At 46.5% G+C, this 27936-nt stretch overlaps 2 protein-coding genes across 4 annotated transcripts in view; both read right to left on the bottom strand.

Moving 5' to 3' along the window:
- Positions 1-1891: 1891 nt before the first annotated feature.
- Positions 1892-9878, bottom strand: COPRS (coordinator of PRMT5 and differentiation stimulator). 2 transcript variants are annotated; one of them, XM_033184280.1, is made up of 4 exons: positions 9645-9878; positions 7057-7123; positions 2827-3045; positions 1892-2328 (listed from the first exon to the last, which is right to left on the bottom strand). In XM_033184280.1, exons 1-4 carry the CDS (start codon positions 9741-9743, stop codon positions 2159-2161), a joined length of 555 nt encoding a protein of 184 aa, XP_033040171.1. In that variant the 5' UTR covers positions 9744-9878; the 3' UTR covers positions 1892-2158. The 2 variants fall into 2 exon arrangements, with proteins under 2 accessions (XP_033040171.1, XP_033040172.1); XM_033184281.1 differs by lacking the exon at positions 9645-9878 and adding an exon at positions 9302-9613.
- A 4648-nt stretch (positions 9879-14526) lies between these two features.
- The window catches only part of UTP6 (UTP6 small subunit processome component), a 40496-nt gene continuing 27086 nt past the window's right edge, over positions 14527-27936 (bottom strand). The window contains exons 15-19 of one of the 2 annotated variants that reach the window (XM_033184278.1): positions 26066-26146; positions 25771-25880; positions 18778-18844; positions 16095-16167; positions 14527-14873 (exon numbers count right to left, since the gene is read on the bottom strand). In XM_033184278.1, the coding sequence (XP_033040169.1) occupies positions 14716-14873; positions 16095-16167; positions 18778-18844; positions 25771-25880; positions 26066-26146 (489 nt within the window). In that variant the 3' untranslated portion in view covers positions 14527-14715. The remainder of the gene's footprint in view (positions 14874-16094; positions 16168-18777; positions 18845-25770; positions 25881-26065; positions 26147-27936) is intronic. The other variant, XM_033184279.1, reaches the window with a different exon arrangement.

Raw genomic sequence — 27936 nt, 5'->3', positions numbered from 1 at the left:
CCAAGGAGTATACTAAAATTTCACATCTAAAAGCTTTTCTTGAGTCAGCTTCAGTAAGGAGGCAGGAAGAAACAATCCCTGAGTCCGTCAGACACAAAGGTGACTTACTCTAGTGGATCCCAGACCTGCCAAGGCGTGGCCCCAGATGGTGCTATCTCATACACGCAGGGCCAAAAATGGACCTCAGAGTCACATGTGCCTAGGTCCCAGTTCTGCTGCTCACTGTGTGATCTTGAAGAGGTCAAAACATTTTTTTTTTTTTTTTTTTTGAGACGGGAGTCTTGCCCCGTTGCCCAGGCTGGAGTGCAGTGGCATGATCATGGCTCACTGCAACCTTTGCCTCCCAGGTTCAAGCTATTCTCCTGCTTCAGTTTCCAACATAGCTGGGATTACAGGCACCCACTACCACGCCTGGCTAATTTTTGTATTTTTAGTAGAGACGGGGTTTCACCATGTTGGCCAGGCTGATCTCCAACTCCTGACCTCAGGCAATCCGCCCGCCTCAGCCTCCCAAAGTGCTGGGATTACAGGCGTGAGCCACCACGCCCGGCCTGGTCAAAACATTTTGAGTCTTGCATTCCTCATCTCTAAAATAAGGTAAAGTTGGGTTTTTGTTTTGTTTTGTTTTGGAGATGGAGTTTCACTGTTGTTGTCCAGGCTGGAGTGCAACAGCGTGATCTTGGCTCACCGAAACCTCTGCCTCCCAGATTCAAGCAATTCTCCTGCCTCAGCCTCCCAAGTAGCTGGGATTACAGGTGTGCACCATGACACCTGGCTAATTTTTGTTTAGTAGAGACAGGGTTTCTCCGTGTTGGCCAGCTAGTCTTGAACTCCTGACCTCAGGTGATCTGCCCACCTCAGCCTCCCAAAGTGCTAGGATTACAGGTGTGAGCCACCGTGCCCAGTCAAAATGAGGTAAATTTTTAAGAGACTTCACATAAGTAAGGATTAAAATATTAAATGGAAAACTGAGTTTAGTGTCAATTAAGGATTATGCAATTGCTAGTTTAACTAATTTCCCATTTAGTTTTCAGCCTAGGGAAAAGCCTGTTAACTAAGTAAATGTTCCATTTTCTACCAACAGGAAAACAATCAGCTACAAAATCACCAATGTCTCTTGGATTTCAATCCTTGGTCAACAGTGCCAGATCTACAGAAGCAAAACTAAAATTTTTTTTTCTTTCACAAAGTAGTTTTAAGCCTCCAAGCGGCCGGGCGCGGTGGCTCAAGCCTGTAATCCCAGCACTTTGGGAAGCCGAGACGGGCGGATCACGAGGTCAGGAGATCAAGACCATCCTGGCTAACACTGTGAAACCACGTCTCTACTAAAAAATACAAAAAACTAGCCGGGCGAGGTGGCGGGCGCCTGTAGTCCCAGCTACTCAGGAGGCTGAGGCAGGAGAATAGCGTGAACCCGGGAGGCGGAGCTTGCAGTGAGCTGAGGTCCAGCCACTGCACTCCAGCCTGGGCGACAGAGCGAGACTCCGTCTCAAAAAAAAAAAAAAAAAAAAGCCTCCAAGCATTTGAATCTTTAAAATGTCATTCAGGGACTTTAAACGAAGGAGTGAAGGCTGGGCATGGTGGCTCACAACTGTAATCCCAGCACTTGGGAGGCCAAGGTGGGTGGATCACTTGAGGCCAGGAATTCGAGACCAGATTGGCCAACGTGGTGAAACCCCGTCTCTACTAAAAGCACAAAAAATTAGCCGGGTGTGGTGGCATGCACCTACAGTCCCAGCTACTCAGGAGGCTGAGGCACAAAAATTGCTTAAACCCAGGAGGTGGAGGTTCCAATGAGCCAAGTTCGCGCTACTGCACTCCAGCCTGGCTGACACAGTGAGACTGTCTCCATAAATAAATAAATGGGAAAAAAGCAGACGAAGCATACTAGTTTTTTTTTAACCTTTATTTACAAAGAACACAACTCCTCTTGACACAAACACACACACATTCCAAGGAGAAGCCCATTAGTAACAACAACAGACTGGGGAGAAAGACGGGGCCTTATTGAACACTGTTCAATAAAGAACACTAGTCTGTGTACCGCAGACTAGGGGTCACTGAGAACGTTTTCTCACATACGACTTTTAACCTCCAAGACAGGAAAAGAGATCTTGATGTGGAGGCCCGCCCACCTACAAGGCAGAAAGCTCCACACTCAGTCTTCAGCATCGTCAAACTGTCCTGTTTCAAAGACCATCTTGGAATAATAGGGTATCAGTGGAGGCGGATGGTGCCAGCTGGGGTCATAGATCATATCTCCTTGTGGGGCACAGCACACCCAAGGTTTGAGCTCTTGAGAAATGCTCTCCTGGATGTCGTCAGCATCTGCAGACAGTTTTAAAAGACAGATTAGGGGAAGGAAGGAGGGAAGGAAAGAAGGTAAAAATGGACAGCCACAAAGTATGTCTAGAGGACAGATCCTTGCACTTATTTTGTTTAAAAACACACACAGTTCTCCTTTCCTGAAGAATTGTAAATGTGTTCATTCTGAACAGCTGAGAAGCTGTGCTTCTCAGACAAGGGTTCTTAGCAGTGGAGAGGAAGCAAACTGGATAACACAGCACTTCTATCTTGCAGCTGCTGAATTCATAGCAGAGATTTTTGAAGAGAGTAACAGTTTTGATGTTAAAACAGTGATACATTACGAAGTCAAATGTATTTTTTCAATATAAAAGAAGTGTCACAGAAATTGCAGACCTGTAACAGATACCAGCCTAAGCTCATAGATGTGGACCCCTGTTCCAAACTGTCTGCCTTCAGGGCTAGTCTGACAGGTGTGTCTGAGAAGGCCTGGTTCAGGACCCCCAGAGACTCCACACCTACCATATGGATTCCCTTGATCTGCTTTCAACTCCAAGTCCCAGTCCTCATTAAAAAGATCGCCAGGCTGTTCCTTGGGTGGACAGTTTGTCCCTTCTGACAGCTCCCAGGTATTCAGTTCTCCATCAGAGTCCTCCTCATCCATGGCAAAACCTTCCTCTTCAGAATGGGTGCCCTCACCCCGAGCAGGACTGTCATTAGGAACGCTCTGTGCTCCACGGGCTAAATTGATAAAGAGAAGATGGCCTTAGTGACAAACCAAAGAGGAAGGACCTGCTGTGTGCTCAGTCAATTTTGGGCAGACTTACTATGAAAGTAGTAAAGCAAGTGCACAGAGTCTTCTTTAGCCACCTGAACACTTTTTTAAAAATGCTCTTCTGTGTATGTTTTTAAAAGACCTGATAACTTATTTTCAATAAGATGTTTTGTCTTATACAAGACCATTAATTGCCAGGTCCTTTAATTTACAAACAGAGCTAGGGACAGTTAACATTTTCAGGTGGTTTGCATGTCTGTCACTGAGGCAAAGGGCCTCTGATAAATAATACGCTTTCACAATACAAGCTTGAATTAAGTTTTTGCTCTTTTTTTTTTTTTTTTTTTTTTTGAGACAGTCTCACTCTGTAGCCCAGGTTGGAGTGCAGTGGCGCCATCTCGGCTCACTGCAATCTCTACCTCCCAGGTTCAAGCAATTATCTGCCTCAGCCTCCTGAGAAGCTGGGATTACAGGTGCCCGCCACCATGCCCAGTTAATTTTTCTGTATTTTTAGTAGAGATGGGGTTTCACCATCTTGGCCAGGCTGGTCTTGTGATCCATCCGCCTCAGCCGCCCAAAGTGCTGGGATTACAGACGTAAGCCACCACGCCCGGCAGTTTTTGCTCTTTTATTCTTCCCTTCAGCCTCAAAGAGCATGTTAGAGGTGAGCACAGGGACAAAGGAGAGCAGGGGCACTGCAGGCAGAAGACCAGAGCCTGTCTAGTTACAATGGGCAGCACCTAGTGCCTCCTTCTGACAGTGGGGAGGCCGGAAGTACATTTTCAAAAGGCCTCACAATAAGAGAGGAAAGACTGGGGAAAGATAATGGATTTCCAAGCACACAGTGCTTTGGTGATGCCAGGTCCCAGGAGCGAAGGCAATCAGCCTAAAACAGCCATGCTCTTAATACTGGAACAACAGTAACAGTGATAGGCAATAAAGTGATAGTTCAGAGCAAGGGGTCTAAAGCCAGACTGCCTGGTTTCCAATCCCTGTTTTGCCAAGTACTAAATACGGGACTGGGCAGGGCGCGGTAGCTCACCCCTGTAAACCTAGCACTTTGGGAGGCCGAGGCAGGCAGATTGCTTGAGCTCAGAAGTTCAAGACCAGCCTGAACATTGTGGCAAAACCTTGTCTCTACAAAAACTTCAAAAAATTTAGCTGGGGCCGGGTGCAGTGGCTCAAGCCTGTAATCCCAGCACTTTGGGAGGCCGAGATGGGCGGATCACAAGGTCGGGAGATCGAGACCATCCTGGCTAACAGGGTGAAACCCCGTCTCTACTAAAAAATACAAAAAAAACTAGCCGGATGAGGTGGCGGGCGCCTGTAGTCCCAGCTACTCGGGAGGCTGAGGCAGGAGAATGGCGTAAAACCCAGGAGGCGGAGCTTGCAGTGAGCTGAGATCCCACCACTGCACTCCAGCCTGGGTGACAGAGCAAGACTCCGTCTCAAAAAAAAAAAAAAAAATTTAGCTGGGTGCGGTGGCATTCACCTGTAATCCCAGCTACTCAGGAGGCTGAGGTGGGAGGATCGCTTGAGCCTGGGAGGCAGAGGCTGCAGTGAGCCAAGATCGTGCCATTGCACAGAGTGAGACCCTGTCTCAAAAAAAAAAAAAAAAAAAAGTGTGACTGAGCTGAAATTTACTTAACTAGTTCCATAACATAAATATAGAATTACCATATGACCCAGCAATCCCAGTCCTAAACATATACCCAAAAGAACTGAAAACAGGTGTTCAAATAAAACAAGGATACTCACAGCAGTACTACTTACAATCACCAAAAGGGAGAAACACCACAAATGTCCATCAATGGATGAACGGGAAAACAAAATGTGGTATATGCATATGATGGAATTATTCAGCCATAAAAAGGAATGCAGTGTTGATACATGCTACAGCATGGATGCACCTTGAAAATACGCTACGTGGAAGAAGCCATACACAAAAGGCACATGTTGTTATGATTCCATTTACAGGCAACTCACATTTGCCTATCCAGAATAGATAAATCCACAGAGACAGAAAGCAAATTAGTGGTTGCCAAGAGCTCAGGGAAGGAAGGAATGGAGAATGACTACTTGGTGAGCACAGGGTTTCCTTTTAGGGTGATGAAAAGATTCTGGAACTAAGTACTGGTGATGGTTGCACAACACTGCCATTGTGCTAAAAGGCCACTGAATTATATGCTGTAAAATGGTTAAATGGTAAATTTATGTTAGGTATCTTTTACCACAATTTTTAAATTGTTTTTATTTAACTATTCTGTGCCTCAATTTCCACATCTGTAAAATGAAGATAGGGTTGTGAGAGTTACTTTAAAAGGAAAAAAAGGGCCAGGCGTGGTGCCTCATGCCTGTAATCCCAACACTTTGGGAGGCCGAGGTGGGCAGATCACCTGAGGTCAGGAGTTCAAGACCAGCCTGGCCAACATAGTGAAAGCCCCTCTCCATTAAAAATACAAAAATTAGGCCGGGGGTGGTGGCTCACGCCTGTAATCCCAGCACTTTGGGAGGTCAAGGCAGGCGGATCACAAGGTCAGGAGATCGAGACCATCCTGACTAACATGGTGAAACCCTGTCTCTACTAAAAACACAAAAAATTAGCCAGGCGTGGTGGCAGGTGCCTGTGGTCCCAGTTACTCGGGAGGCTGAGGCAGGAGAATGGCATGAACCTGGGAGGCGAAGCTTGCAGTGAGCCGAGATCGCGACACTGCCTGGGAGACAGAGCAAGACTCTGTCTCAAACAATAAATAAATAAATACAAAAATTAGCCAGACGCCATTGTGCGCGCCTGTAATCCCAGCTACTCAGGAGGCTGAGGCACGAGAATCACTAGAACCCAGGAGACGGTGGTTGCAGTGAGCCTGGATGACAGAGTGAGACTCTATCTCAAAAAAAAAAAAAAACAAAAAAAAAAAAAAGAAAAAAAAGGGGCCGGCACAGCAGCTCACACCTGTGATCCCAGCACTTTGAGAGGCTGAGGCAGATGGGTCACGTGAGGTCAGGAGTTCAAGACCAGCCTGGCCAACATGGTGAAACCCCATCTCTACTAAAAATACAAAAATCAGCCGGGCATGGTGGCATATGCCTGTAATCCAGCTACTTGGGAGGCTGAGGCAGGAGAATGCTTGAATCCAGGAGGTAGAGGTTGTAGTGAGCCAAGATTGTGCCACTGTACTCCAGCCTGGGCAACAAGAGCAAAACTCCCTCTCAAAAAAAAAAAAAAAGGCAGGGGGCCGGGCACAGTGGCTCATGCCTGTAATCCCAGCACTTTGGGAGGCCTAGGTGGGCGGATCATCTGAGATCAGGAGTTCTAGACTAGCCTGGACAACACGGTGAAACCCTATAGCTACTAAAAATACAAAAATTAGCTGGGTGTGGTGGCACATGCCTGTAGTTCCAGCTACTCGGGAGGCTGAGGCAGGAGAATTGCTTTAACCTGGGAGGCAGAGAATGCAGTGAGCTGAGATTGTGCCACTGTACTCCAGCCTGGTGACAGAGCAAGATTCCATTTCAAAAAAAAAAAGATATTTTGAGAGTGAACACATTCACATAACTTTCAGTATATTGGCATAATTGTTCTATATTAATATGGTTAATCACATATGCATAATTTATAAATTAAACTATATCAGAAATAGTATATATAGGGGGAAAGAAAGCAGTTTCAGGCATCCCCTGGGGGGGGGTCTTAGAATGTATCCCCTAGGAATAAGGGGAGACTGCTGTACTATTTTCACCGTTTCAAGCTGTTTCTCTCGGTAGAAGGATGGGTTTGAACGTAAGGAAAGCCCCAGGACTTCCCTTAAGGAAGCTCCAAGCAAGGCTTCCAAAGGAGGGTACTGTTCAACCCTGGGCAGAGGCCACTAAGCAGCAGAGAGGACTGGCTAAAAGAAAAGGTAAATGAGACAGAGGGACTATCCCTCTCCTCACGTCCTTGGTCTCCCCAGCTTCCACTGTCTCTGCCATCTACTTGCCTAGTCGATCCATAGCCTTCTCAGTCTCTCTCTCCTGACTGGAGTGGTCAGCTGTAGCAAAGCCAGCCTGCAGGAAGAAGAAACGATTACCAAGGACTTGGGTATCTGGGGTATGCCCAGTATTCAGCTATTGCACCTCAACCCCACCCACTCTTCCATACTCCCCTTGGTGATGCAGGGCTGGCACTCTGCCACCCACATTTCTGCTTTGCCCTGTTAAACTGCACAAGGCTGGAAGGAGACGGGCATTGTTCCTTCCTATTCACGTTGGCATCACCTTATGACACTTCACCATGGCAGCAGGAATGCCTTCCTATAGTGGCCACAGAATCCAGTATACAGTTCTGCGAACTCTTGCAGAGCCAGCCTTATCACTGCACCTTCTCTTTAGAGGTCTGGATCCCAGGACTCTCCTCCAAGGTCGGAGACCCCCTACATCAGCTGAGGCAGTGCCTCCTCCTTAAAGGTTGGAATTTCAGCTCTACAGAGCCTTTCCTCTAAGCTTTTAATCAACTTCATCTCTTTGTTCCTCCAGCCATAGGTTGGTAGCTGTTCCCTGCGGTTGCCACCCCCAGGTATACGTTTCACCTTTTCAGTTACTTAACAACTTTATAGTTAGCAAACAACTCTATCGAATTCTGTTTCCTCACCGACACATTGAGGTGGGGGAAGCTTTATAGTTCCTCTGCAATGCTGAGCACTGAAGGCAGTATTTCTCATCTAACTGAAAATCTTCCCGTACGGCCAACCAAATGCTTCTCTGCTCCCATCACTCAGAAGTTCCTGAAACCCTACGACCTCCAAGATCTCTTTCTAATGAATCAGGAAATGTTCCCTGCCTGCATAAAAAGACTTGATTTTGATCTCAGCTCTGCCATCCATTCAGACTGTGACCTTGAACACATCACTTCAATTACTGTGCCTGAGTTTTCTTCTCCAGAAATTGGGGGCGACTGTTCTGACCCTGCAGGGGACTTATGATGAGATACCATTTATGAAAACACCAGGCCGGGCGCGGTGGCTCAAGCCTGTAATCCCAGCACTTTGGGAGGCCGAGACGGGCGGATCACGAGGTCAGGAGATCGAGACCATCCTGGCTAACACGGTGAAACCCCGTCTCTACTAAAAATACAAAAACTAGCCGGGCGAGGTGGCGGGTGCCTGTAGTCCCAGCTACCCGGGAGGCTGAGGCAGGAGAATGGCGTAAACCCGGGAGGCGGAGCTTGCAGTGAGCTGAGATCCGGCCACTGCACTACAGTCCGGGCGACAGAGCGAGACTCCGCCTCAAAAAAAAAAAAGAAAAGAAAAGAAAACACCTGGCATGTAGCAAGAATGTAACATTTCTTGAATTTAAATTCATCTTTTCTGCTACATCTAAACTGTACTTGGCACCTGCTCCAATCAGCATTCATTATCTAGTTATACCTGGTTTTAATAATTCAATTCCACTCCCTTTAGTTAGTGACAACTTCTGATCACTGCCGCCCAAGGAGAAGTCAGACCTCTCGCCTAAACCACTGCCACTGCCTCCTAACCACCTTCCCATCCAGCCATCTGGCCCAGCCTTACAGAATTAATCACTACTTTGCTCTAAATCCTCAACAGCCCTCCACTGAGGGAGTGCAAAATTAGCCATGGCATTCGCACGTCCCCACGTCCCCAACTCCCATCAACCTGTTGAGCATAGTTCTCTGCATGCTCTGAGACCCAACTCCAGGTCATGTGCCCTGCACTTTCTCATCTCCACGCCTCTGCAGACACCACCAGCCTTGATCTTTTCCTGCTAGACCCAGACAAAATTAGTCCCATTCTATTCTGCACCACAAAGTAATTTTCTGTATAAGTGTCGCTGCATTTTTCATATCTTACTTTGGCTAAGTACCATCTTTGAGGCATCATTCATCCAGTTAGCATGTCTATCTCCTGTGCCAGGCACTATGCTAGGCTGGGCAAACAGCCCTAACAGCGGGTTCCTACCTCAGCACCTAGCCGGGACTGACAATAAACAAGGGCAGGTAATGACTGTAATAACGGTCTGTAACGTTCTCGAGAAAACCGGGTGCTGTCTAGCGTACATGAAAACAAGTTTCTGGAAACCCTGCGTCAAACAGGGCCTTTTTGGTTTCAATAAGAAGGGGGAGTGCGCATGTGACATCATCTGGGGCTCAGGGTTAGCGGGCATCCCCACCAACGCACAGAGGTCCACAGATCTGTAAAGTCAAGTCTCTCTCCTCGCCGCTCTCACCAGGCCCTCGCCCAGGCTCCTGGCAGCGGGACCCGGCTCTCGGTCACCAGCGTCATCTCCCATTTACCAAATTCGCAGCGGCGCCCAGCGGGCGGACAGCCTTCCCCACCGACCCGGCGCGCCCACCCACGCCCTCGGCGTTCCTCGCCCCGCAGCCCCGCGGCCCCTCGGCCTGGCAGTTTTCAGCTCGAGCGCGAAGCCAAACAGCGCTCCAGGTCGCGGGGCGGCCGGAGGCCGGCCAAAGGCGCCTCCCCAGCCCCGCGGCCCCCGCCCAGCCCGGCCCCGCGACTTCCTGCCCCAGGATGCGGCTGGCTGTTGCTCCCTGCCCCCACGCGGCGCTTACCTCCGGGCTGGGGGGCGTCTCCCGCGCGCTAGGCAGCGGCGGGCCCCGAGACGGCTCCGCGGCCCGCCGTGCCTGGGCCCTGGCGGCCTGAGGGTCCATGCCCGGCTGCCAGCAGATCGGCGCCCTGGACGCCGTGGGCCACGTGACGCGCGCCTGTCGCCTGCCAGCCCGAGGATACGCCGCCGAGGGGCCAATCAGCCTGGGGAGGGTCCCGGCCAAGAGGGCGGGGCGCCGTGGGGGGGGGGGTCACGAGGAAACGGGGGCGGGGCGGTGCAGGGGGCGGGGCGTGCGGCCTCGCGGAGCCCGCCCCTCCCTGCCGGCGCGAAATCTGAAACAATCTCGGGGACTGATTTTGGCAACTCCTCGCGGTACAGATCCCAAGGCTGGACGACTAGCTGGGTGTGAAACGCCATGCGTACCCTACGCAGCCACTTGGGGTGTGCTCCAGCTTCAAAACCCCGCGTGGGTAGGACACATCAGCAACCTAGTGACCTCCACCTTGAGATAATGATCGTCTTTGAAGATAATCTATTAGAAACCAGGATAAGACACAAACTGCAATGTGCGGTGGACACAGAATAGAGGCCACGACGCTAATCCTGAACATTCGGGTTCCTGTATTTCCATGCTCAACGCCTGATACTCAACAACCTAATTATTTCCCGTTTTTCCTCGAAAGGTGGCTTCTGGGGATAGGCAGGGCCTGAGCTGGGAACAACCCAATTGGAAAGACAGCCTTCCCTGCCTTCCCCACAGTGCCTAACCTCTAATAACAAACCAGCTCAAGGCGTGCTAATCACGTCAACATCAGGACATGAGACCCTCTTCCTTCATCCCCCTCAAAGACTCTGTTGTTTGTACAACACAAAAGGCATTTGAAAAAATTTAGCATAAAACTGACACACGATATTCGGTATTATTTTTCTCTCTGTAGATGTTCCTACGCAGGAGTCAGTATCCCCAAGGCTGCCTCTAGGTCAGCAGTGTCCAATAGAACCTTCTTTAATGGTGAAAATAAAAGTTCTACTATCTGTGCTGTCCAATATAGTAACCATATACCTACTGAGCACTTGAAATGTGGCCAATATGAATAAATTGAATAATTCTAATAAATTTAAATTGCTACATCTGCCTAGGAGCTACTGTTTCTAGCAGTGCAACTCTAAGTGTGCTAGCTAGATGCGTTTTCATAATCTGCAATAGTGAGAATCAGATATAGGGACGTGATGAGCCCAGGTGACCACCTTTATATAGCTTTGTGTTAAGGAGACTACCACTATCCTCTTTGCTCCCTACTCTATTTACAACACATATCTCTTTTGTAAAATTAAAGTGCCAAATAAGATTTAGAAGGTTAAACATCCCGCCGGGCGCGGTGGCTCAAGCCTGTAATCCCAGCACTTTGGGAGGCTGAGACAGGCGGATCACGAGGTCAGGAGATCGAGACCATCCTGGCTAACACGGTGAAACCCCGTCTCTACTAAAAATACAAAAAACTAGCTGGGCGAGGTGGCGGGCGCCTGTAGTCCCAGCTGCTTGGGAGGCTGAGGCAGGAGAATGGCGTGAACCCGGGAGGCGGAGCTTGCAGTGAGCTGAGATTTGGCCACTGCACTCCAGTCCGGGCGACAGAGCGAGACACCGCCTCCAAAAAAAAATAATAATAAAAAAAAAATAAAAAAAAATAAAAAAAAAAAAAAAGAAGGTTAAACATCCCAGGACTTAAGGGACAGGAAAAAGAGGAATTTTTTTCTTATTTTAAAACAAATGACAAGAAAACAGGCTGGCCGCGGTGGCTCACTCCTGTAATCCTAGCACTTTGGGAGGCTGAGGCAGGCGGATCACTTGAGGTCAGTTCAAGGCTATCCTGGCCAACATGGTGAAACTCCGTCTCTACCAAAAATACAAAAATTAGCCAGGCGTGGTGGCGCACACCTATAATCTCAGCTACTCGGGAGGCTGAGGCAGGAGAATCCCTTGAGCCCGGGAGGTGTAGGTTGCAGTGAGCAGAGATTGTCCCACGGCACTCCACTCTGGGCAACAGAGTGAGACTTGGTCAAAAAAAAAAAAAGAAAGAAAGAAAAAACAGTACAAAAGCTCAAAATAAAAATATTCTAAAGTAGACTCTAATACTCACAGAAATTTAACATATAATAAAGGCAACATCACAAATCAGCAGAGAGAAACGTAACTGCCCAAAGAGTGTTGGAAAAATTAACTGCTTGGGGAAAAAGAGTCTTCTCAGCACCAGGAAGAGCTTTCAAAGCATTTTAAAAACAGACATCACAAACACACACACACACTCAAAATACCTCTGGGCATCAAAAATTGCCACAAAAGGTGGGCGCTTATATAATCCCAGCTACTTGGGAGGCTGAGGCAGGGAGAACTGCTTGAACCAGGAGGCAGAGGTTGCAGTAAGATCATACCACTGCACTCCAGCCTGGGCCACAGAGCAAGACTCTGTCTCAAAAAAAAAAAAAAAAAAATTGCCACAAGAAAAGCTGGGGATAAAATTATTTGCAACAAATTAGAAACAAGATAATAATATACTTAGTATGTTTTTAAAAACTCTGCCCAGGCACAATGGCTCATGCCTGTAATACCAGTACTTTGGGAGGCTGAGGTAGGATTGCTTGAGGCCAACCCTTTAAGAGACCAGCCCTGGCAACATAGTGAGACCAGTCTCTACAAAAAAATTTTTTAATTAACCAGACGTGGTGGTGTGTGCCTACAGTCCCAGCTACTCAGGAGGCTGAAGCAGGAGGATCTCTTGAGCCCAGAATTTAAGGCTGTAGTGAGCCATGATCATACCACTGCACTGTAGCCTAGGTGACAGAGCAAGACCTTGTCCAATTAAAAAAAAAAATTTAACTCATAAATTAGTAAGAAAAAGTGTTTAAAATAGTCTAAGGATGTAAAAAGATGAGAAACATAAAATACACTAACTTCACTAATATCAAAGAAAAGTATGTTAAAACAATGATATATGACATTTCACCTATAAAACGGTAAAAATAAAAAATATAATTACACCAGTACAGGTAAGGATACTGACACTTTCATCTATTGCTTGAAAGAAGGAGCAAACCAGCAATACATATCAATATTCTCTAAAAGCAGTATCCTTTGATCCAGTAATTCCACTGTCAGATGTCAATCTCCTAAGGAAATAGGCAGGGATGTGAACAAAGATTGACAAGAATCTTCATCAACAGCATTTATATAATTTTTTTAAAAATTAGAAATGACAAGTCTAGGCCGGGCTCGGTGGCTCACGCCTGTAATTCCAACACTTTGGGAGACCAAGACGGGTGGATCATGAGGTCAGGAGTTTGCAACCAGCCTGGCCAATATGGTGAAACCCCTTCTCTACTAAAAATACAAAAATTAGCTGGGTGTGGTGGCGAGTGCCTGTAGTCCCACCCAGCTGCTCGGGAGGCTGAGCCAGAACCACTTGAACCCAGGAGGTGGAGGTTGCAGTGAGCCGAGATAGGGCCACTGCACTCCAGCCTGGGCAACAGAGCAAGACTCCATCTCAAACAAACAAACAAAGACAGTCCAACCGGAGGATGAGTAAAATACATTATAGCTTATTTTTACAATGTAATGTTATGAATTCATTAAATGTTTTAAGGCTATTTAATGACACAGAAAAACAATACTAAGTGAAACTAACAATAAGCCACACTGAAAGCTTGTCCCAGTGACATGATATTAAGCTACAGGATACAATTCAAACAGTTACATCCTGCTCCTGGAATGTTTTTATTTTTTTGCTCCAAGCCTGCCTTGCACTCCTCACTGCTAAGGCTTCTCTGCACTTGAATCTATTCCCTACCCCTTCCCTTCTTTTGTTGGTGGGTCGCCTCAATTGCAAACACTTCTCTGATCATCAGTCCCAGAAGACAGAAGACACTTTTTTATAGTTTTCACCTTCTTGAAGGACAAATTTTCCCAACATCCAGCAATTCCTTTGCTGCTGATCCAATCAACTTTCTTAGGACATTCAGCTGTTTTTGCAACCCCCACTTCTATCCCCAAAGGCCTCCCTTCTTTCCTGCACATAATGGGCACTCAAATATTTCTTGAATGAATGAATGGGTAAATAATCTAAGAGTATAAATCCAATTCTGATAAAGGAAATCAAATTACTGAGTTTAACTCTAGATTACAGGATGTTTTGATTTTTTTCGCCACACTATTCTATTTCCTCCATATTTTTCAGAACAAATGCATACCACGTATCTTTTATAATGAGAATAAACTAACAAAACTGTACCTTCTCCTTTTCCTTTTTTCTCGAGGAGTTTTGCTCTTCTTGCCCAGGCTGGGGTGCAATGGCATGATCTCAGCTCACTGCAACCTCCGCCTCCCAGGTTCAAGCGATTCTCCTGCCTCAGCCTCCCAAGTAGCTGGGATTACAGGAGCCCAACACCACGCCCGGCTAATTTTTGTATTTTCAGTAGAGATGGGGTTTCACCACGTTGGCCAGGCTGGTCTCAAACTCCTGACCTCAGATGATTTGCTTGCCTCAGCCTTCCCAAAGTGCTGGGATTACAGGTGTGAGCCACCACGCCCGGCCACTTTCTCCTTCGTTTCAACTGGCTCTTAAATCGAGATTAGAGATACTAGTGCTTGACCCGAGATAATAAAAAAAAAAACAGTCATATGCTTTCCATGTATTTTGGGGAACATTTAGGACCTGTGGTAGATCGGGCCTCAACATTAAATCAGCAGTTCTCTTTCCTGGAATCAGAGATTAGCACATCAAGCTGAGCACGGTGTCATATACCTATAATTCCAGCTACTCAGGAGTCTGAGGTGAGAAGGTCACTTGAGTCCAGGAGTTCAAGACCAGCCAGGGCAAAAGAGCAAGATCCTGTCTCAATCATAAAAAATTTTTAATTTTTAAAAAAGATTAACAAGTTAACATAAAATAAAGTGTGTCTCAAAACCAGACAGCCATCTTGTCTGCCATCACTGAGCAAATTACAGATGGACTCATAATACAAATTTGCCCACAGGGCTTGCTTGCAATACTGTTTCACAAAGCAGGCTGTATTCTTCCTCTTCACAAATGGCCAGTCTGATGCATAGCATGTTTAGCTACAAATGCCTCTGCTGACTCTCCCTGCAACATTTTCATCGCTCGCCAGTAGATCCGTCCACAGTTCTCAGGTCTACCAAGGGGGTGGGTCAATTCTTCTTTCATATAATCCATCCAAATATCTTTAAAAAAAAAATAATAATACAATTAGATAACTGACAGGAGTGTTATTAGGTAACCTTATTAAATATCAATTCAACTCAAGATTTCTAAGAAACTTAACTTCTCACTGTTACTTCCCTAGGATGCTTTGTTTAACAATACCTCTCTTAGCTTCTTTAAACTATAGGGGCAGATTTTGGTTTGTTTTTTTTGAGACAGGGTCTCGCTGTGTTGCCCAGGCTAGAACGTAGTGGTGGGAACATGGCTTACTATAGTCTCAACTTCCTGAGTTCCAGTGACCCTCCTGCCTCAGCCTCCAGGGCAGCTGGGACCACAGGCACACCACCATATTTGGCTAATTTTTTAATATTTTGTAGAAAGAGGGTTTCACCATATTGCCCAGGCTAGTGTTGAACTCCTGGGCTCAAGCAATCCTTCTACCTTGGCCTTCCAAAGTGCTGGGATTACAGGTGTGAGACATTGCACCTCGCCAGTTTTTTTTTTTTTTCCCAGTAGAAAACCTTCACATGAATCATAAAAGTCTGTTTTATTTAATTAACTCAAAAATACTAAAACTTTTTGGTTAGGCACAGTGGCTCATACCTGTAATCCCAGCACTTCGGGAGGCCAAGGCAGGCGGATCACCTGAGGTCAAGAGCTCAAGACCAGCCTAGCCAGCATGGCAAAACTCCATCTCGACTGAAAATACAAAAATTAGCCAGGCATGGTGGCACGCGTGCCTGTACTCCCAGCTACTTGGGAGGCAGAGGCATGAGAATCGCTTGAACCTGGGAGGCAGAGGTTGCAGTGAGCCGAGACTGCGCCACTGCATTCCAGCCTAGGTGACAGAGTGAGACACCGACTCAAAACAAAATAAAAATAAACAAATCAATGTTTATGAGTTCATAAAGTCCACAGATTTTATGTGACATACCTATACCCAGAAGTACGTTATACAAGTCCTACAAATGAGGGCAATGTGGAGACAGTCAATAACAGATGCCAATCGGCATCTCACGTTTACCCCTTTCATGTAACTCTAAATACATTTTTTTAAGAGAACAAAACCATGCAAATCTTTCTCTAATCCAGAGCGGGTGTTTTTGGTTTCTGGTTTTGAGACAGGGTCTCACTGTATCGCCCAGGCTGGAGTACTGGGATTACAGGCATCAACCACTGTGCTCAGCCAAGAAATACTGTTCTAACCATACTAATTGGTCACAAATTAAGGGTTTACTTACCAGAATCTGTGGATCCAAATTCTCTCAAAGCCCTCTCATAATATTCTCTTATGTTCGCCATATTGCAGGACTCCTGACAAAGACAGACAATCTTGCCTCAAAAGCCTGACTTATAACATAACAAATTCATTCCAACCATATTGTTAAGCAGCTATTGTCTGTCAGGTATTTGAAGGGGAAGAGTTTAACATGAACACAACTTGGCTCTCAACTTTTCCAGGAAAAAATCAAAGCCACTCAACAGAGTGAAGTACATGTGAAACACAAAAGCACTTTGCTGTAGTAGCATGGCAAAAAAAAGCACTATTAGAAAAAAGTGGGGGACATGGGCAGCTTCACAGAAAACAGTATTTGAAAGTCTTGAGGAATGAGTGGGAATTAAATAAAGAAACAGCAAAGGTTCTAATTGTTTTGAGTAAGGATTTCTTCCTTCTGAATATCTGGGCTCTGGTACTTATTTGCTATATCCACTTAAAATAAATACTAGTTATATAACCTTCAGCAAGTTTTTAAACTCTTTGACCTTAAACACTTCCTCACCTATAAAACAAGCATAATATCTTAGCACAGCTACGTATTAGATTAAAATGCTAATGAATTATGTACCTAGCAAAATAGCTATAACTAACTTTACAACCAAAAACTGCTCATTCTCCACCTATTTTTAAAAATATATTCTTGCCGGGTGCCATGGCTCACGCCTGTAATCCCAGCATTTTGGGAGGCCGAGGTGGGCAGATCACAAGGTCAGGAGATCAAGACCATCCTGGCTAACACAGTGGAACCCCCGTCTCCACTAAAAATACAAAAAATTAGCTGGGTGTGGTGGTGGGCGCCTGTAGTCCCAGCTACTCAGGAGGCTGAGGCAGGAGAATGGCATGAACCCGGGAGGCAGAGTTTGTAGTGAGCCGAGATGGTGCCCCTGCACTCCAGCCTGGGTGACAGAGCGAGACTCTGTCTCAAAAAAAAAAAAAGTATTCTTGCTGGGAGCGGTGGCTCATGCCTGTAATCCCAGCACTTTGGGAGGCCGAGGCGGGCAGAACACAAGGTCAGGGGTTTGAGACCAGCCTGGCCAACATGGTGAAACCCATCTCTGCTAAAAATACAAAAATTAGGGCCAGGCGTGGTGGCTCTCACCTGTAATCCCAGCACTTTGGGAGGCCGAGGCGGGTGGATCACAAGAACAGGAGTTCAAGACCAGCCTGGCCAACATGGTGAAACTCTGTCCCTACTAAAAATACAAAACTTAACCAGGCATGGCGGTACATGCCTGAAATCCTAGCTACTCAAGAGGCTGAGGCAGGAGAACTGCTTAAATCTGGGAGGCAGAGGTTGTAGTGAGCCAAGAGTGCGCCACTGCACTCCAGCCTGGGTGACAGAGCGAGACTCCGTCTCAAAAACAAAAAAATTAGCCAGGTGCAGTGGCAGGGGCCTGTAAGCCCAGCTACTTGGGAGGCTGAAGCAGGAGAATCGCTTGAACCTGTGACGTGGAGGTTGCAGTGAGCCAAGATTGTGCCACTGCACTCCAGCCTCGGCAACAGACAGTGAGACTCTGTCTCAAAAAAAAAAAAAAAAAAAAAGTCAATTTAACCTCATATTTTAGACATGCACGAAAAACAGATCACACCTGTTTAACGGCTCATATGTGCACGGCATTATGCAACATCCTTTCTATCCAGTATCCCATTTGGCCTTACAACTCTAACACCCCTGAAACAGGTATAATAACCTTTACAGATGAGGACGGGAAGCTTAGAATTAAGTGACTTGCTCAAGGCACCTAACTATCATGTTATAAATCCAAAGCCTGGCTATTAAATATTAGGCTAGACTATCTCCTGTACTATAAAACTGTCTTATACAGTAGAATAAGAACAGATACTTGGCTTGCCGGGCGCAGTGGCTCACACCTATAATTCCAGCACTTTGGGAGGCTGAGGGATCACCTGAAGTCAGGAGTTTGAGACCAGCTTGGCCAACATGGCGAAACTCCGTCTCTACTGAAAATACAAATTTAGCCGGGCATGGCGGCATGTGCCTATAATCCCAGCTACTCGGGAGGGTGTGGCAGGAGAATCACTTGAACCCAGGATGCAGAGTTTGCAGTAAGCCGAGATCACACCACTGCACCCCAGCCTGGGCAAGAGTAAGACTCTATCTCAAAAAAAAAGTAACATCTAAGTTTTCTATTCTCCGAACACGTACTTTCCCTTTGCTTGATTACCAATCCTAAACCAGCTCTATGGAAAGGGGTTAGACCAAGGGATCAGAAATTTATATTGTATTATAATGATAGCTTTTTACATAACAAAGCACTCCCAGGCCGGGCACAGTGGCTCACACCTGTAATCCCAACACTTCGGGAGGCAGAAGCGGGCAGATCATGAGGTCAACAGATAGAGACCACCCTGGCCAACATGGTAAAACCCCATCTCTACTAAAAATACAAAAATTGGCTGGGCCTGGTGGCGCACGCCTGTAGTCCCAGCTACTCAGGAGGCTGAGGCAGGAGAATCGCTTGAACCTGGGAGATGGAGGTTGCGGTGAGCCAAGATTGCGCCACTGCACTCCAGCCTGGTGACAGAGTGAGACTCTGCCTCAGGGGAAGAAAAAAAAATGTCCGATAGATTAGTAACCACTTATCCATTTTCCCAGACAAGAAATGCTGAAACAGAATACTTACTTGCTCCTTTTCAAACTGAATCATTTTCCTGAAAAAGTCAACTGAAAATGGACGGCTCTCCTGTAAACTAAAAAGGAAGGAGAAAATGTTATCTTCAGCAATGACAAAAAGCCTCTTACATCTCATAAATGTAAATACCCAGACCAGTGCCTCCACAACACATGGTTTAATAAAGACTTGACTTCAAATCAATGCAAGGACTTGACCTGATGGCCAGTCACTCTCACAATTCAATGACCACTTTCTCTTCATATCCAGTTCTTAGTTCTTTTTTTTTTTTTTTCTTAAGACAGAGTCTCACTTTGTCACCCAGGCTGGAGTGCAGTGTTGCAATCATAGCTCACTGCAGCCCTGAACTCCCAGGCTCAAGCAATCCTCCTGCCTTAGCCTCTACAGTAGCTGTGACTACAGGTATACAAAACCACACACGGCTTATTCTTCTTTTTTTTTTTTTTTTTTTTTTTTTTTGAGACAGAGTCTCGCTCTGCCCCCAGGCTGGAGTGCAGTGGCCGGCTCAGCTCACTGCAAGCTCCGCCTCCCGGGTTCCCGCCATTCTCCTGCCTCAGCCTCCCGAGTAGCTGGGACTACAGGCGCCCGCCACCTCGCCCAGCTAATTTTTTTGTATTTTTTTTTTTTTAGTAGAGACGGGGTTTCACCGTGTTAGCCAGGATGGTTTCGATCTCCTGACCTCGTGATTCGCCCGTCTCGGCCTCCCAAAGTGCTGGGATTACAGGCTTGAGCCACCGCACCCGGCCACGGCTTATTTTTCAAATTTTTTGTAGAGAAGAGGTCTCACTAGGTTTCTCAGGCTAGTCTCAAACTCCCGGGCTCAAGCAATCCTCCCGCCTCAGCCTTCCAAAGTGCCAGAATTACAGGTGTGAGCCACCATGCCTGGTTCAATTTTCTTACTTACTGTACTCTTCTTTCTCAATTGTAGAGTTTTCAAGTTCCCTCAACTACATGTCAAAGTCTTTTGGGAAATCAGTAATTCCACTTCTAGGAATATATTCTAAGGAAATGATTTCTAATATGGACAAATATTTGTGCAGAAATAGTCATCCAAACAGTATTACTGTGGCCAAAAAAGTTATACTGCATCCACGGCTGGGCACGGTGGCTCACGCCTGTAATCCCAGCACTTTCTGAGGCCAAGGCAGGTGGATCACCTGAGGTCAGGAGTTCAAGACCAGCCTGACCAACATGGTGAAACCCTGTCTCTACCAAAAATACAAAAATTAGCTGGGTGTGGTGGCGGGCACCTATAATCCCAGCTACTTGGGAGGCTGAGGCAGGAGAATCACTTGAACCTAGGAGGCGGAGGCTGCAGTGAGCCGAGATCAAGCCATTTCACTCCAACCTGGGCAACACAGTGAGACTCCATCTCAAAAAAAAAAAAAAAAAAAAAAAAAAAGTTGTACTGCATCCACAGAGCAGTATATCATACAGCTATCTTTTTTTTTTTTCCCCTGTCACCCAGGCTGGAGTATAGTGTTGAGATCATGACTCACTGCGGCCTAGAATTCCTGGGCTCAAGCAGTACTCCCACCTCAGCCTTCGGAATAGCTGAAACCACAGGTAAAAACCGTGTCTGGCTAATTGTTTTTCATTTTTAGTAGAGAAAGGGTCTTGCTATGTTTCCCAGGCTGGTCTTCAACTCCTGGGCCCAAGCAATCCTCCCACCTCAGCCTTGGCTTCCCAGAGTGCTGAGATTACAGGAATGGCATGAGCCACCATGCCTGGCCTCTTTTTTTTTTTATTTTTTGAGACAGGCTCTCCCTCTGTTGCCCAGGCTGGAGTGTAGTGGCACAAGCATAGCTCACTGAAGCCTCAAACTCCTGGGCTCAAGCAATTCTCCCACCTCGGTCTCCTAAAGCACTGGGATTACAGGTGTGAGCCACAGTGCCTGGCCCATCAGCCACGTATTATTTTAATTTCAACTTTTATTTTAGATTCAGGGGAGTACATGTGCAGGTTTGCTATGTGAGTATATTGCGTGACACTGAGGTTTGGGGTAGACTGACCCCGTAACCTAGATAACGAGCATAGTAATCAATAGGTAGATTTTCAGCCCTTTCCTCCGTTCCTCCTACCCTCCTTCCCCCACCCTGTAGTGTCTACTATTTGTCTTTATGTCCACGTGTACCCAATGTTTAGCTATAATTGTAAGTAAGAACATGTGGTATTTGGTTTTCTGTTCCTGTGATAACCTGCTGAGGACAATGGCCTCCAGCTGTATCCATGCTACTGCCAAGAACATGGTTTTGGTCTTTTTGTAGCTGCATAGTATTCCATAGAGTATATGTACCACATTGTCTTTTTCCAGTCAACTGTTGATAAGCACCTGGGTTGATTCCACGTTCTTACTATTGTGAATAGTGCTATGATGAACATACAAGTACATGTCTCTTTGGGAGCACTGTTTTCCTTTGGGTATATACCTAGTAATGGAATTGCTGAGATGAATGGTAGATTTGTTTTAAGTTCTTCCAGAAATCTCCAGCTGATTCCCACAGGAGCTGAACTAATTTACATTCCCACCAACAGTGTATAAGGTTTTTCCTGCAGCCTTGCCAATATCTATAATTTTATGACTTTTTAATAACAGCCATTCTGACTAGTGAGATGGTATCTCACTGTGGTTTTGATTTGCATTTCTCTAAGGGTTAGTCATCTTGAGCATTTTTTCATATGTATGTTGGCTGCCTTCAATATAGCTATTTGTTTTGTTTAGGGTTTTTTTGTTTCTGTTGTTGTTTTTGTTTTGTTGTTTTTGAGATGGAGTCTCGCTCTGTCGCCCAGGCTGGAGTGCAGTGGCGCGGTATAGGCTCGCTGCAAGCTCTGCCTCCCAGTTTCACGCCATTCTCCTGCCTCAGCCTCCTGAGTAGCTGGACTACAGGCGCCTGCCACCACGTCTGGCTAATTTTTTTTGAATTTCAATAGAGATGGGGGTTTCACTGTGTTAGCCAGGATGGTCTTGATCGCCTGACCTCATGATCCGCCTGCTTGGCCCCCTAAAGTGCTGGGATTACAGGCGTGAGCCACCACGCCCGGCCTGTTTTTGTTTTTGTTTTGAGATAGGTTCTCACTCTATCACCAAAGCTGGAATGTAGTAGCACAAACACGGCTCACTACAGCCTCAACCACCTGGACTCAAGTGATCCTCCCACTTCAGCTTCCCAAGGAGCTAAAATCACAGGCACATGCCACGACACCCAACTTTTTTTATTTTAACTTTTAATAGAAATGAAGTCTCGGCCGGGCGTGGTGGCTCAAGCCTGTAATCCCAGCACTTTGGGAGGCCGAGACGGGTGGATCACGAGGTCAGGAGATCGAGACCATCCTGGCTAACACGGTGAAACCCCGTCTCTACTAAAAAATACAAAAAACTAGCCGGGCGAGGTGGCGGGCGCCTGTAGTCCCAGCTACTCCGGAGGCTGAGGCAGGAGAATGGCGTAAACCCGGGAGGCAGAGCTTGCAGTGAGCTGAGATCCGGCCACTGCACTCCAGCCCAGGCGAGAGCGAGACTCCGTTTCAAAAAAAAAAGAAAAAAAAAAAAAAAAAAAAAAAAAAAGAATGAAGTCTCACTGTGTTGCCCAGGCTGGTCTCAAACACTTGGGCTCAAGCAATCCTCTTGTCTCAGTCTCCCAAAGTCCTGAGATTACAGGCCTTGACCCAGCGTGCCCAGCTCATATGGCTATGTTTAATAAATGATGTTTATAAATAATTTTTGGCTGGGCACAGTGCCTCACACCTACAATCCCAGCCCTTTGGGAGGCCAAGGCAAGAAGATCACTGGAAGCCATAAGGTCAAGATCAGTTTAAGCAACAAAGCGAGACCACGACTCTACAAAAAAATTTAAGAATTAGCTGAGCATGGCCAGGCATGGTAACTCATGCCTGTAATCCCAGCACTTTGGGAGGCTCAGCTGGGCAGACTGCTTGGGCCCAAGGGTTCAAGACCAGCCTGGGCAACACAGTAAAACCCCATCTCTACTAAAAATAAAAAAATTACCTGGGTGTGGTGGTGCAACACCTGCAGTCCCAGCTACTTGGGAAGCTAAGGCACAAGAATTGCTTGAACCAGGGAAGCAGAGTTTGCAGTGAGCCAAGATGGGGCCACTACACTCAGCCTGGGTAACAGAACAAGACTCTGTCTCAAAGAAAAAAAAATATTTAGGCCGGGCACCATGACTCATACCTGTAATCCCAGCATGTTGCGAGGACAAGGCAGGCGGGTCACCAAAGGTCAGGAGTTTGAGACCAGCCTGGCCAACATGGCAAAAACCCTATCTACTAAAAATATAAAAAATTAGCCAGGCGTCGTGGCACATGCCTGTAATCCCAGCTACTCGGGAGGCTGAGGCAGAAGAATGGCGTAAACCCAGGAGGCAGAGCTTGCAGTGAGCTGAGATCCAGCCACTGCACTCCAGCCTGGGCAACAGAGCGAGACTCCGTTTCAAAAAAAAAAAAAAAAAAAAATTTTTTAATCGTAAATAAAATTAGTTATACTATAATCTCAACTACATAAAAACAAATTTTAAAATTATATGTTGCCGGGCGCGGTGGCTCAAGCCTGTAATCCCAGCACTTTGGGAGGCCGAGACGGGCGGATCACGAGGTCAGGAGATCGAGACCATCCTGGCTAATACGGTGAAACCCTGTCTCTACTAAAAAATACAAAAAACTAGCCGGGCGAGGTGGCGGGCGCCTGTAGTCCCAGCTACTCGGGAGGCTGAGGCAGGAGAATGGCGTAAACCCGGGGGGCGGAGCTTGCAGTGAGCTGAGATCTGGCCACTGCACTCCAGCCTGGGTGACAGAGCGAGACTCCATCTCAAAAAATAAAATAAAATAAAAAAAAATAAAATTATATGTTAACAGTAATTTTTCCTTTGATGATATAATAAATTATCATGGTTATGTTTTCCCCCACCACAATGAACTGCTTTTATTTTATTTTTTTTTTTTGAGACGGAGTCTCGCTCTGCCACCGAGGCTGGAGTGCAATGGCCGGATCTCAGCTCACTGCAAGCTCCGCCTCCCGGGTTTACGCTATTCTCCTGCCTCAGCCTCCCGAGTAGCTGGGACTACAGGCGCCCGCTACCTCTCCCGGCTAGTTTTTTTGTATTCTTTTAGTAGAGACGGGGTTTCACCGTGTTAGCCAGGATGGTCTCGATCTCCTGACCTCGTGATCCGCCCGTCTCGGCCTCCCAAAGTGCTGGGATTACAGGCTTGAGCCACCGCGCCCGGCCTTATTTTTCAAAAAAAAAGAAAAAGAAGGCCAGGCATGGTGGCTTACACTTACAATCCTAATACTTTGGGAGGCTTAAGCAGGAGGACTGCTTGAGCCCAGGAGTTTGAGACCAGGCTGAATAATGCTGTGAGACTCAGTCTCTACAAAAAAAAAAAAATGTTTTAAGTTAGCTGGACATGGTGGTACATTCCTGTAAACCCAGACATTTGGGAGGCGGAGGTGGGAGGACTGCTTGAGCCCAGAAGCTCAAGGCTTCAGTGAGCCATGCTTATGCCACTACACTCTAACCTGGGTGACAGAGTGAGAACCTGTCTCAAAAAAGAAAAAGAAACTAGCCGGGCGCGGTGGCTCAAGCCTGTAATCCCAGCACTTTGGGAGGCCAAGACGGGCGGATCACGAGGTCAGGAGATCGAGACCATCCTGGCTAACACGGTGAAACCCCGTCTCTACTAAAAAATACAAAAAAACTAGCCGGGCGACGAGGCGGGCGCCTATAGTCCCAGCTACTCGGGAGGCTGAGACAGGAGAATGGCGTGAACCCGGGAGGCGGAGCTTGCAGTGAGCTGAGAGCCGGCCACTGCACTCCAGCCTGGGCAGCAGAGCAAGACTCCGTCTCAAAAAAAAAAAAAAAAAAAAAAAGAAACTTTACTTTTTGAAAAAGTTTATTGGAAGCCGAATGCACTGACTCATGCCTGCAACCCCAGCACTTTGAGAAGCCAAGACAAGCAAATCACTGAGACCAGAGTTCGAGACCAGTCTGGCCAACATGATGAAACCCTGTCACTACTAAATTACAAAATTTAGCTGGGCATGGTGTCGCACATCTGTAATCCCAGCTACTCAGGAGGCTAAGGCGGAAGAATCACTTAAACCCGGGAAGTGGACATTGCAGTGAGCTGAGATCTTGCCACTGTACTCCAGCCTGGGTGACAAGAGTGAAACTCTGTCTCAAAAACACAAACAAAAAAAAAAACAAAAAAGGAAAACGAAACAGTGTATTGGGTCAGGTGCAGTGCCTCATGCCTGTAATCCCTGTACTTTGGGAGGCTGACGCAGGCAGATCACCTGAGGTCAGGAGTTTGAGACCAGCCTGGTCAACATGGTGAAACATTGTCTTTAAAATCTAAAAGTTAAAAATTAGCTAGGCGTGGTGACAGGCGTCTATAATCCCAGCTACTCGGGAAGCTGAGGCAGGAGAATCACTTGAACGCAGGAGGCGGAGATTGCAGTGAGCCGAGATTGTGCCACTGCACTCCAGTCTGGGAAATAGAGCCAGACACAAGACTCCATCTTTTGTTTGTTTGTTTGTTTGTTTGGAGACGGAGTTTCGCTCTTGTTGCCCAGGCTGGAGTGCAATGGCTCAATCTCAGCTCACCGCAACCTCCGCCTTTTGGGTTTTAACTATTCTCCTGTCTCAGCCTCCCGAGTAGCTGGGGTTACAGGCATGTACTACCATGCCTGGCTAATTTTGTATTTTTAGTAGAGACGGGGTTTCTCCATTTTGGTCAGGCTGGTCTTGAACTCCTGACCTCAGGTGATCCACCCGCCTCGCCCTCCCAAAGTGCTGGGATTACAGGCGTGAGCCACCACGTCCAGCCCGAGACTCCAACCAAAAAAGAAAAAAAAAGAAAAAGTGTATTGGATTACTCCCTCAGATGCTATTTGTGATACAAATAATCTGGGTATGAGCGGCTGAGTATGGGATGGAGAGACCAGCAACAACTATGAACGTCTGTGAGTACCTTTTAAACACAGCTCTGGCCTTTCTGTAGCCACCACTTCGATAAGCCCAATCCAGGTACTTATTCTTCAGGGTTACTGAGTCGGCACCTATGACAGCTAAGAGAGCTTTCTACAATTTAAAAGAAAAAAGAAACAAGCTATGTGAGAAAACTTACAGGTATCAAAACAGATTTTCCCAGAACCACCTGAGGCCACTCCATAGTGCTTTAGGCGCACCTGCAACACTTGAGCTGGCCAACGAGGGAACCTTCTGCCATTCCCCACACCACAAGACTTGGAACACGGTGCCTATACCTTAAAGACTGCCTCAGTGTCTTCTTGGCTTTTGGCACCTTCACTCCACTCTGCCCAGGAAATCCACAATGGCAGACAAACCTACTCCCAGTTTAAAAAATGTTAGAAAATAGCATATAACAAAACATCGCATGTACCCTATAAATATGTAAAATATTATGTATCAATTTTTTTTAAGCTATAAAATAACAGTTTAGTCCTATGCTCTGAAAACTAGTTAAAAGGCAGGTTCCTCCTAAGATAATCGACATGTAAAATAGGGATTCATTCCCAAACAGTTCTCACTGTGACAGAATTCTCATTGCCCAGCAGGAATGGCATGCCAGAACACAGTCAGCCTTCTGATCAAGTCACTCAGAGCAACGCTCTTCTGTGAATTTTAGTTCCTTTCTATTGGGAAATATTTCATGTAGTTATCATCAATCATCTTTTAGTTAAGTAAGCAATTAACAGCCCACACAGTTAGATTCACAGCTACCCAGGTCATGTCTCTGCTGTCTAGGACCTACAAGAACTAATTAATCTAGGCTGAATTATCTGATCTTCATTCATGTCCCAGAGATACATACAAATGAGCAGCAAAGGTTAGCCATGGTGGCGCATGTTTGTAATCCCAGAACTTTGAAGACGGGGGCAGGCGGCTCACTTGAGGCCATGAGTTCAAGATCAGCCTGGCCAACATGGCAAAACCCTGTCTCCAGTAAAAATACAAAAATTAGCTGGGCATGGCGGCACGCGCTTCTAATCCCAGCTACTTGGGAGGCTGAGGCAGGAGAATCGCTTGAACCTAGGAGGTGGAGATTGCAGTGAGCCAAGATTGTACCAATGCACTCCAGCCTGGGCAAGAGAACAAGATTTCATCTCAAAAAAAAAAAAGGAAAAAGAAAACAACACCAAGTGAGCAGTAGTTTTTTTCCTACTTTATCTTCTGGAATACATTTTTCCTACTAATACAAAAAATTCACTGCAAAGTGAATCTGGCCATACACCATGGCTCAGGCCTATAATCTCAGCACTTTGGAAGGCCAAGGAAGGCAGATCACTTGAGGCTAGGAGTTCCAGACCAGCCTGGCCAACATGGAGAAATCCTGTCTCTACTAAAATAGAAAATATTAGCCAGGTGTGATGGCACGCACCTGTAGTCCCAGCTACTCAGGAGGCTGAGGCAGGAGAATTGCTTGAACCCGGGAGGTGGAGACTGCAGTGAGCTGAGATCACGCCACTGTACTCCAGCCTGGGCAACAGAGCAAGACTCCATCCCAAAAAAAAAAAAAAAAAAATTTGGGCTTATATTCAGCAAGTGACATTAATATTCTACTGGTATTTCTAACTTTATAAGAAATACCATTCTATTCCTAAATAGAACAGGAAGTTTTATATAATTCGGTCAACTTTCTTTTTTTTTTTTTTTTTTTTTTTTTTGAGACGGAGTCTCGCTGTGTCGCCCAGGCTGGAGTGCAGTGGCACGATCTCGGCTCACTGCAAGCTCCGCCTCCCGGGTTCCCGCCATTCTCCCGCCTCAGCCTCCGAGTAGCTGGGACTACAGGCGCCCGCCACCTCGCCCGGCTAGTTTTTTGTATTTTTAGTAGAGACGAGGTTTCACCGTGTTAGCCAGGATGGTCTCGATCTCCTGACCTCGTGATCCGCCCGTCTCGGCCTCCCAAAGTGCTGGGATTACAGGCTTGAGCCACCGCGCCCGGCTGTCAACTTTCAAATAAAGGATATTAAATAGAGGCAAGTTCTTCTACTCTTAACCTATGAACCATCACCACTTAATAACAAACGCCACTCTAGAATTGGCTCTCAATAGACAAGTACATTCCAAATGAGCTTTGGCTATAAAAGGTTTCCCAAATATAATGAATACAAAA

Source organism: Trachypithecus francoisi, unplaced genomic scaffold (genome assembly GCF_009764315.1).
Source record: "Trachypithecus francoisi isolate TF-2019V2 unplaced genomic scaffold, Tfra_2.0 Lachesis_group20, whole genome shotgun sequence".
Classification (NCBI taxonomy): domain Eukaryota; kingdom Metazoa; phylum Chordata; class Mammalia; order Primates; family Cercopithecidae; genus Trachypithecus; species Trachypithecus francoisi.
This window is presented reverse-complemented; position numbering and strand designations above follow the sequence as displayed.

What these genes read in the sequence shown, in the direction of transcription:
- COPRS (XM_033184280.1), bottom strand. Translation starts at nt 9,743, where the DNA reads ATGGACCCTCAGGCCGCCAGGGCCCAGGCACGGCGGGCCGCGGAGCCG. An exon ending in AGACGCCCCCCAGCCCGGAG is followed by an intron (nt 7,124 to 9,644) that starts GTAAGCGCCGCG and finishes TTCTTCCTGCAG; the next exon opens with GCTGGCTTTGCTACAGCTGA. An exon ending in GAAGGCTATGGATCGACTAG is followed by an intron (nt 3,046 to 7,056) that starts GCAAGTAGATGG and finishes TTATCAATTTAG; the next exon opens with CCCGTGGAGCACAGAGCGTT.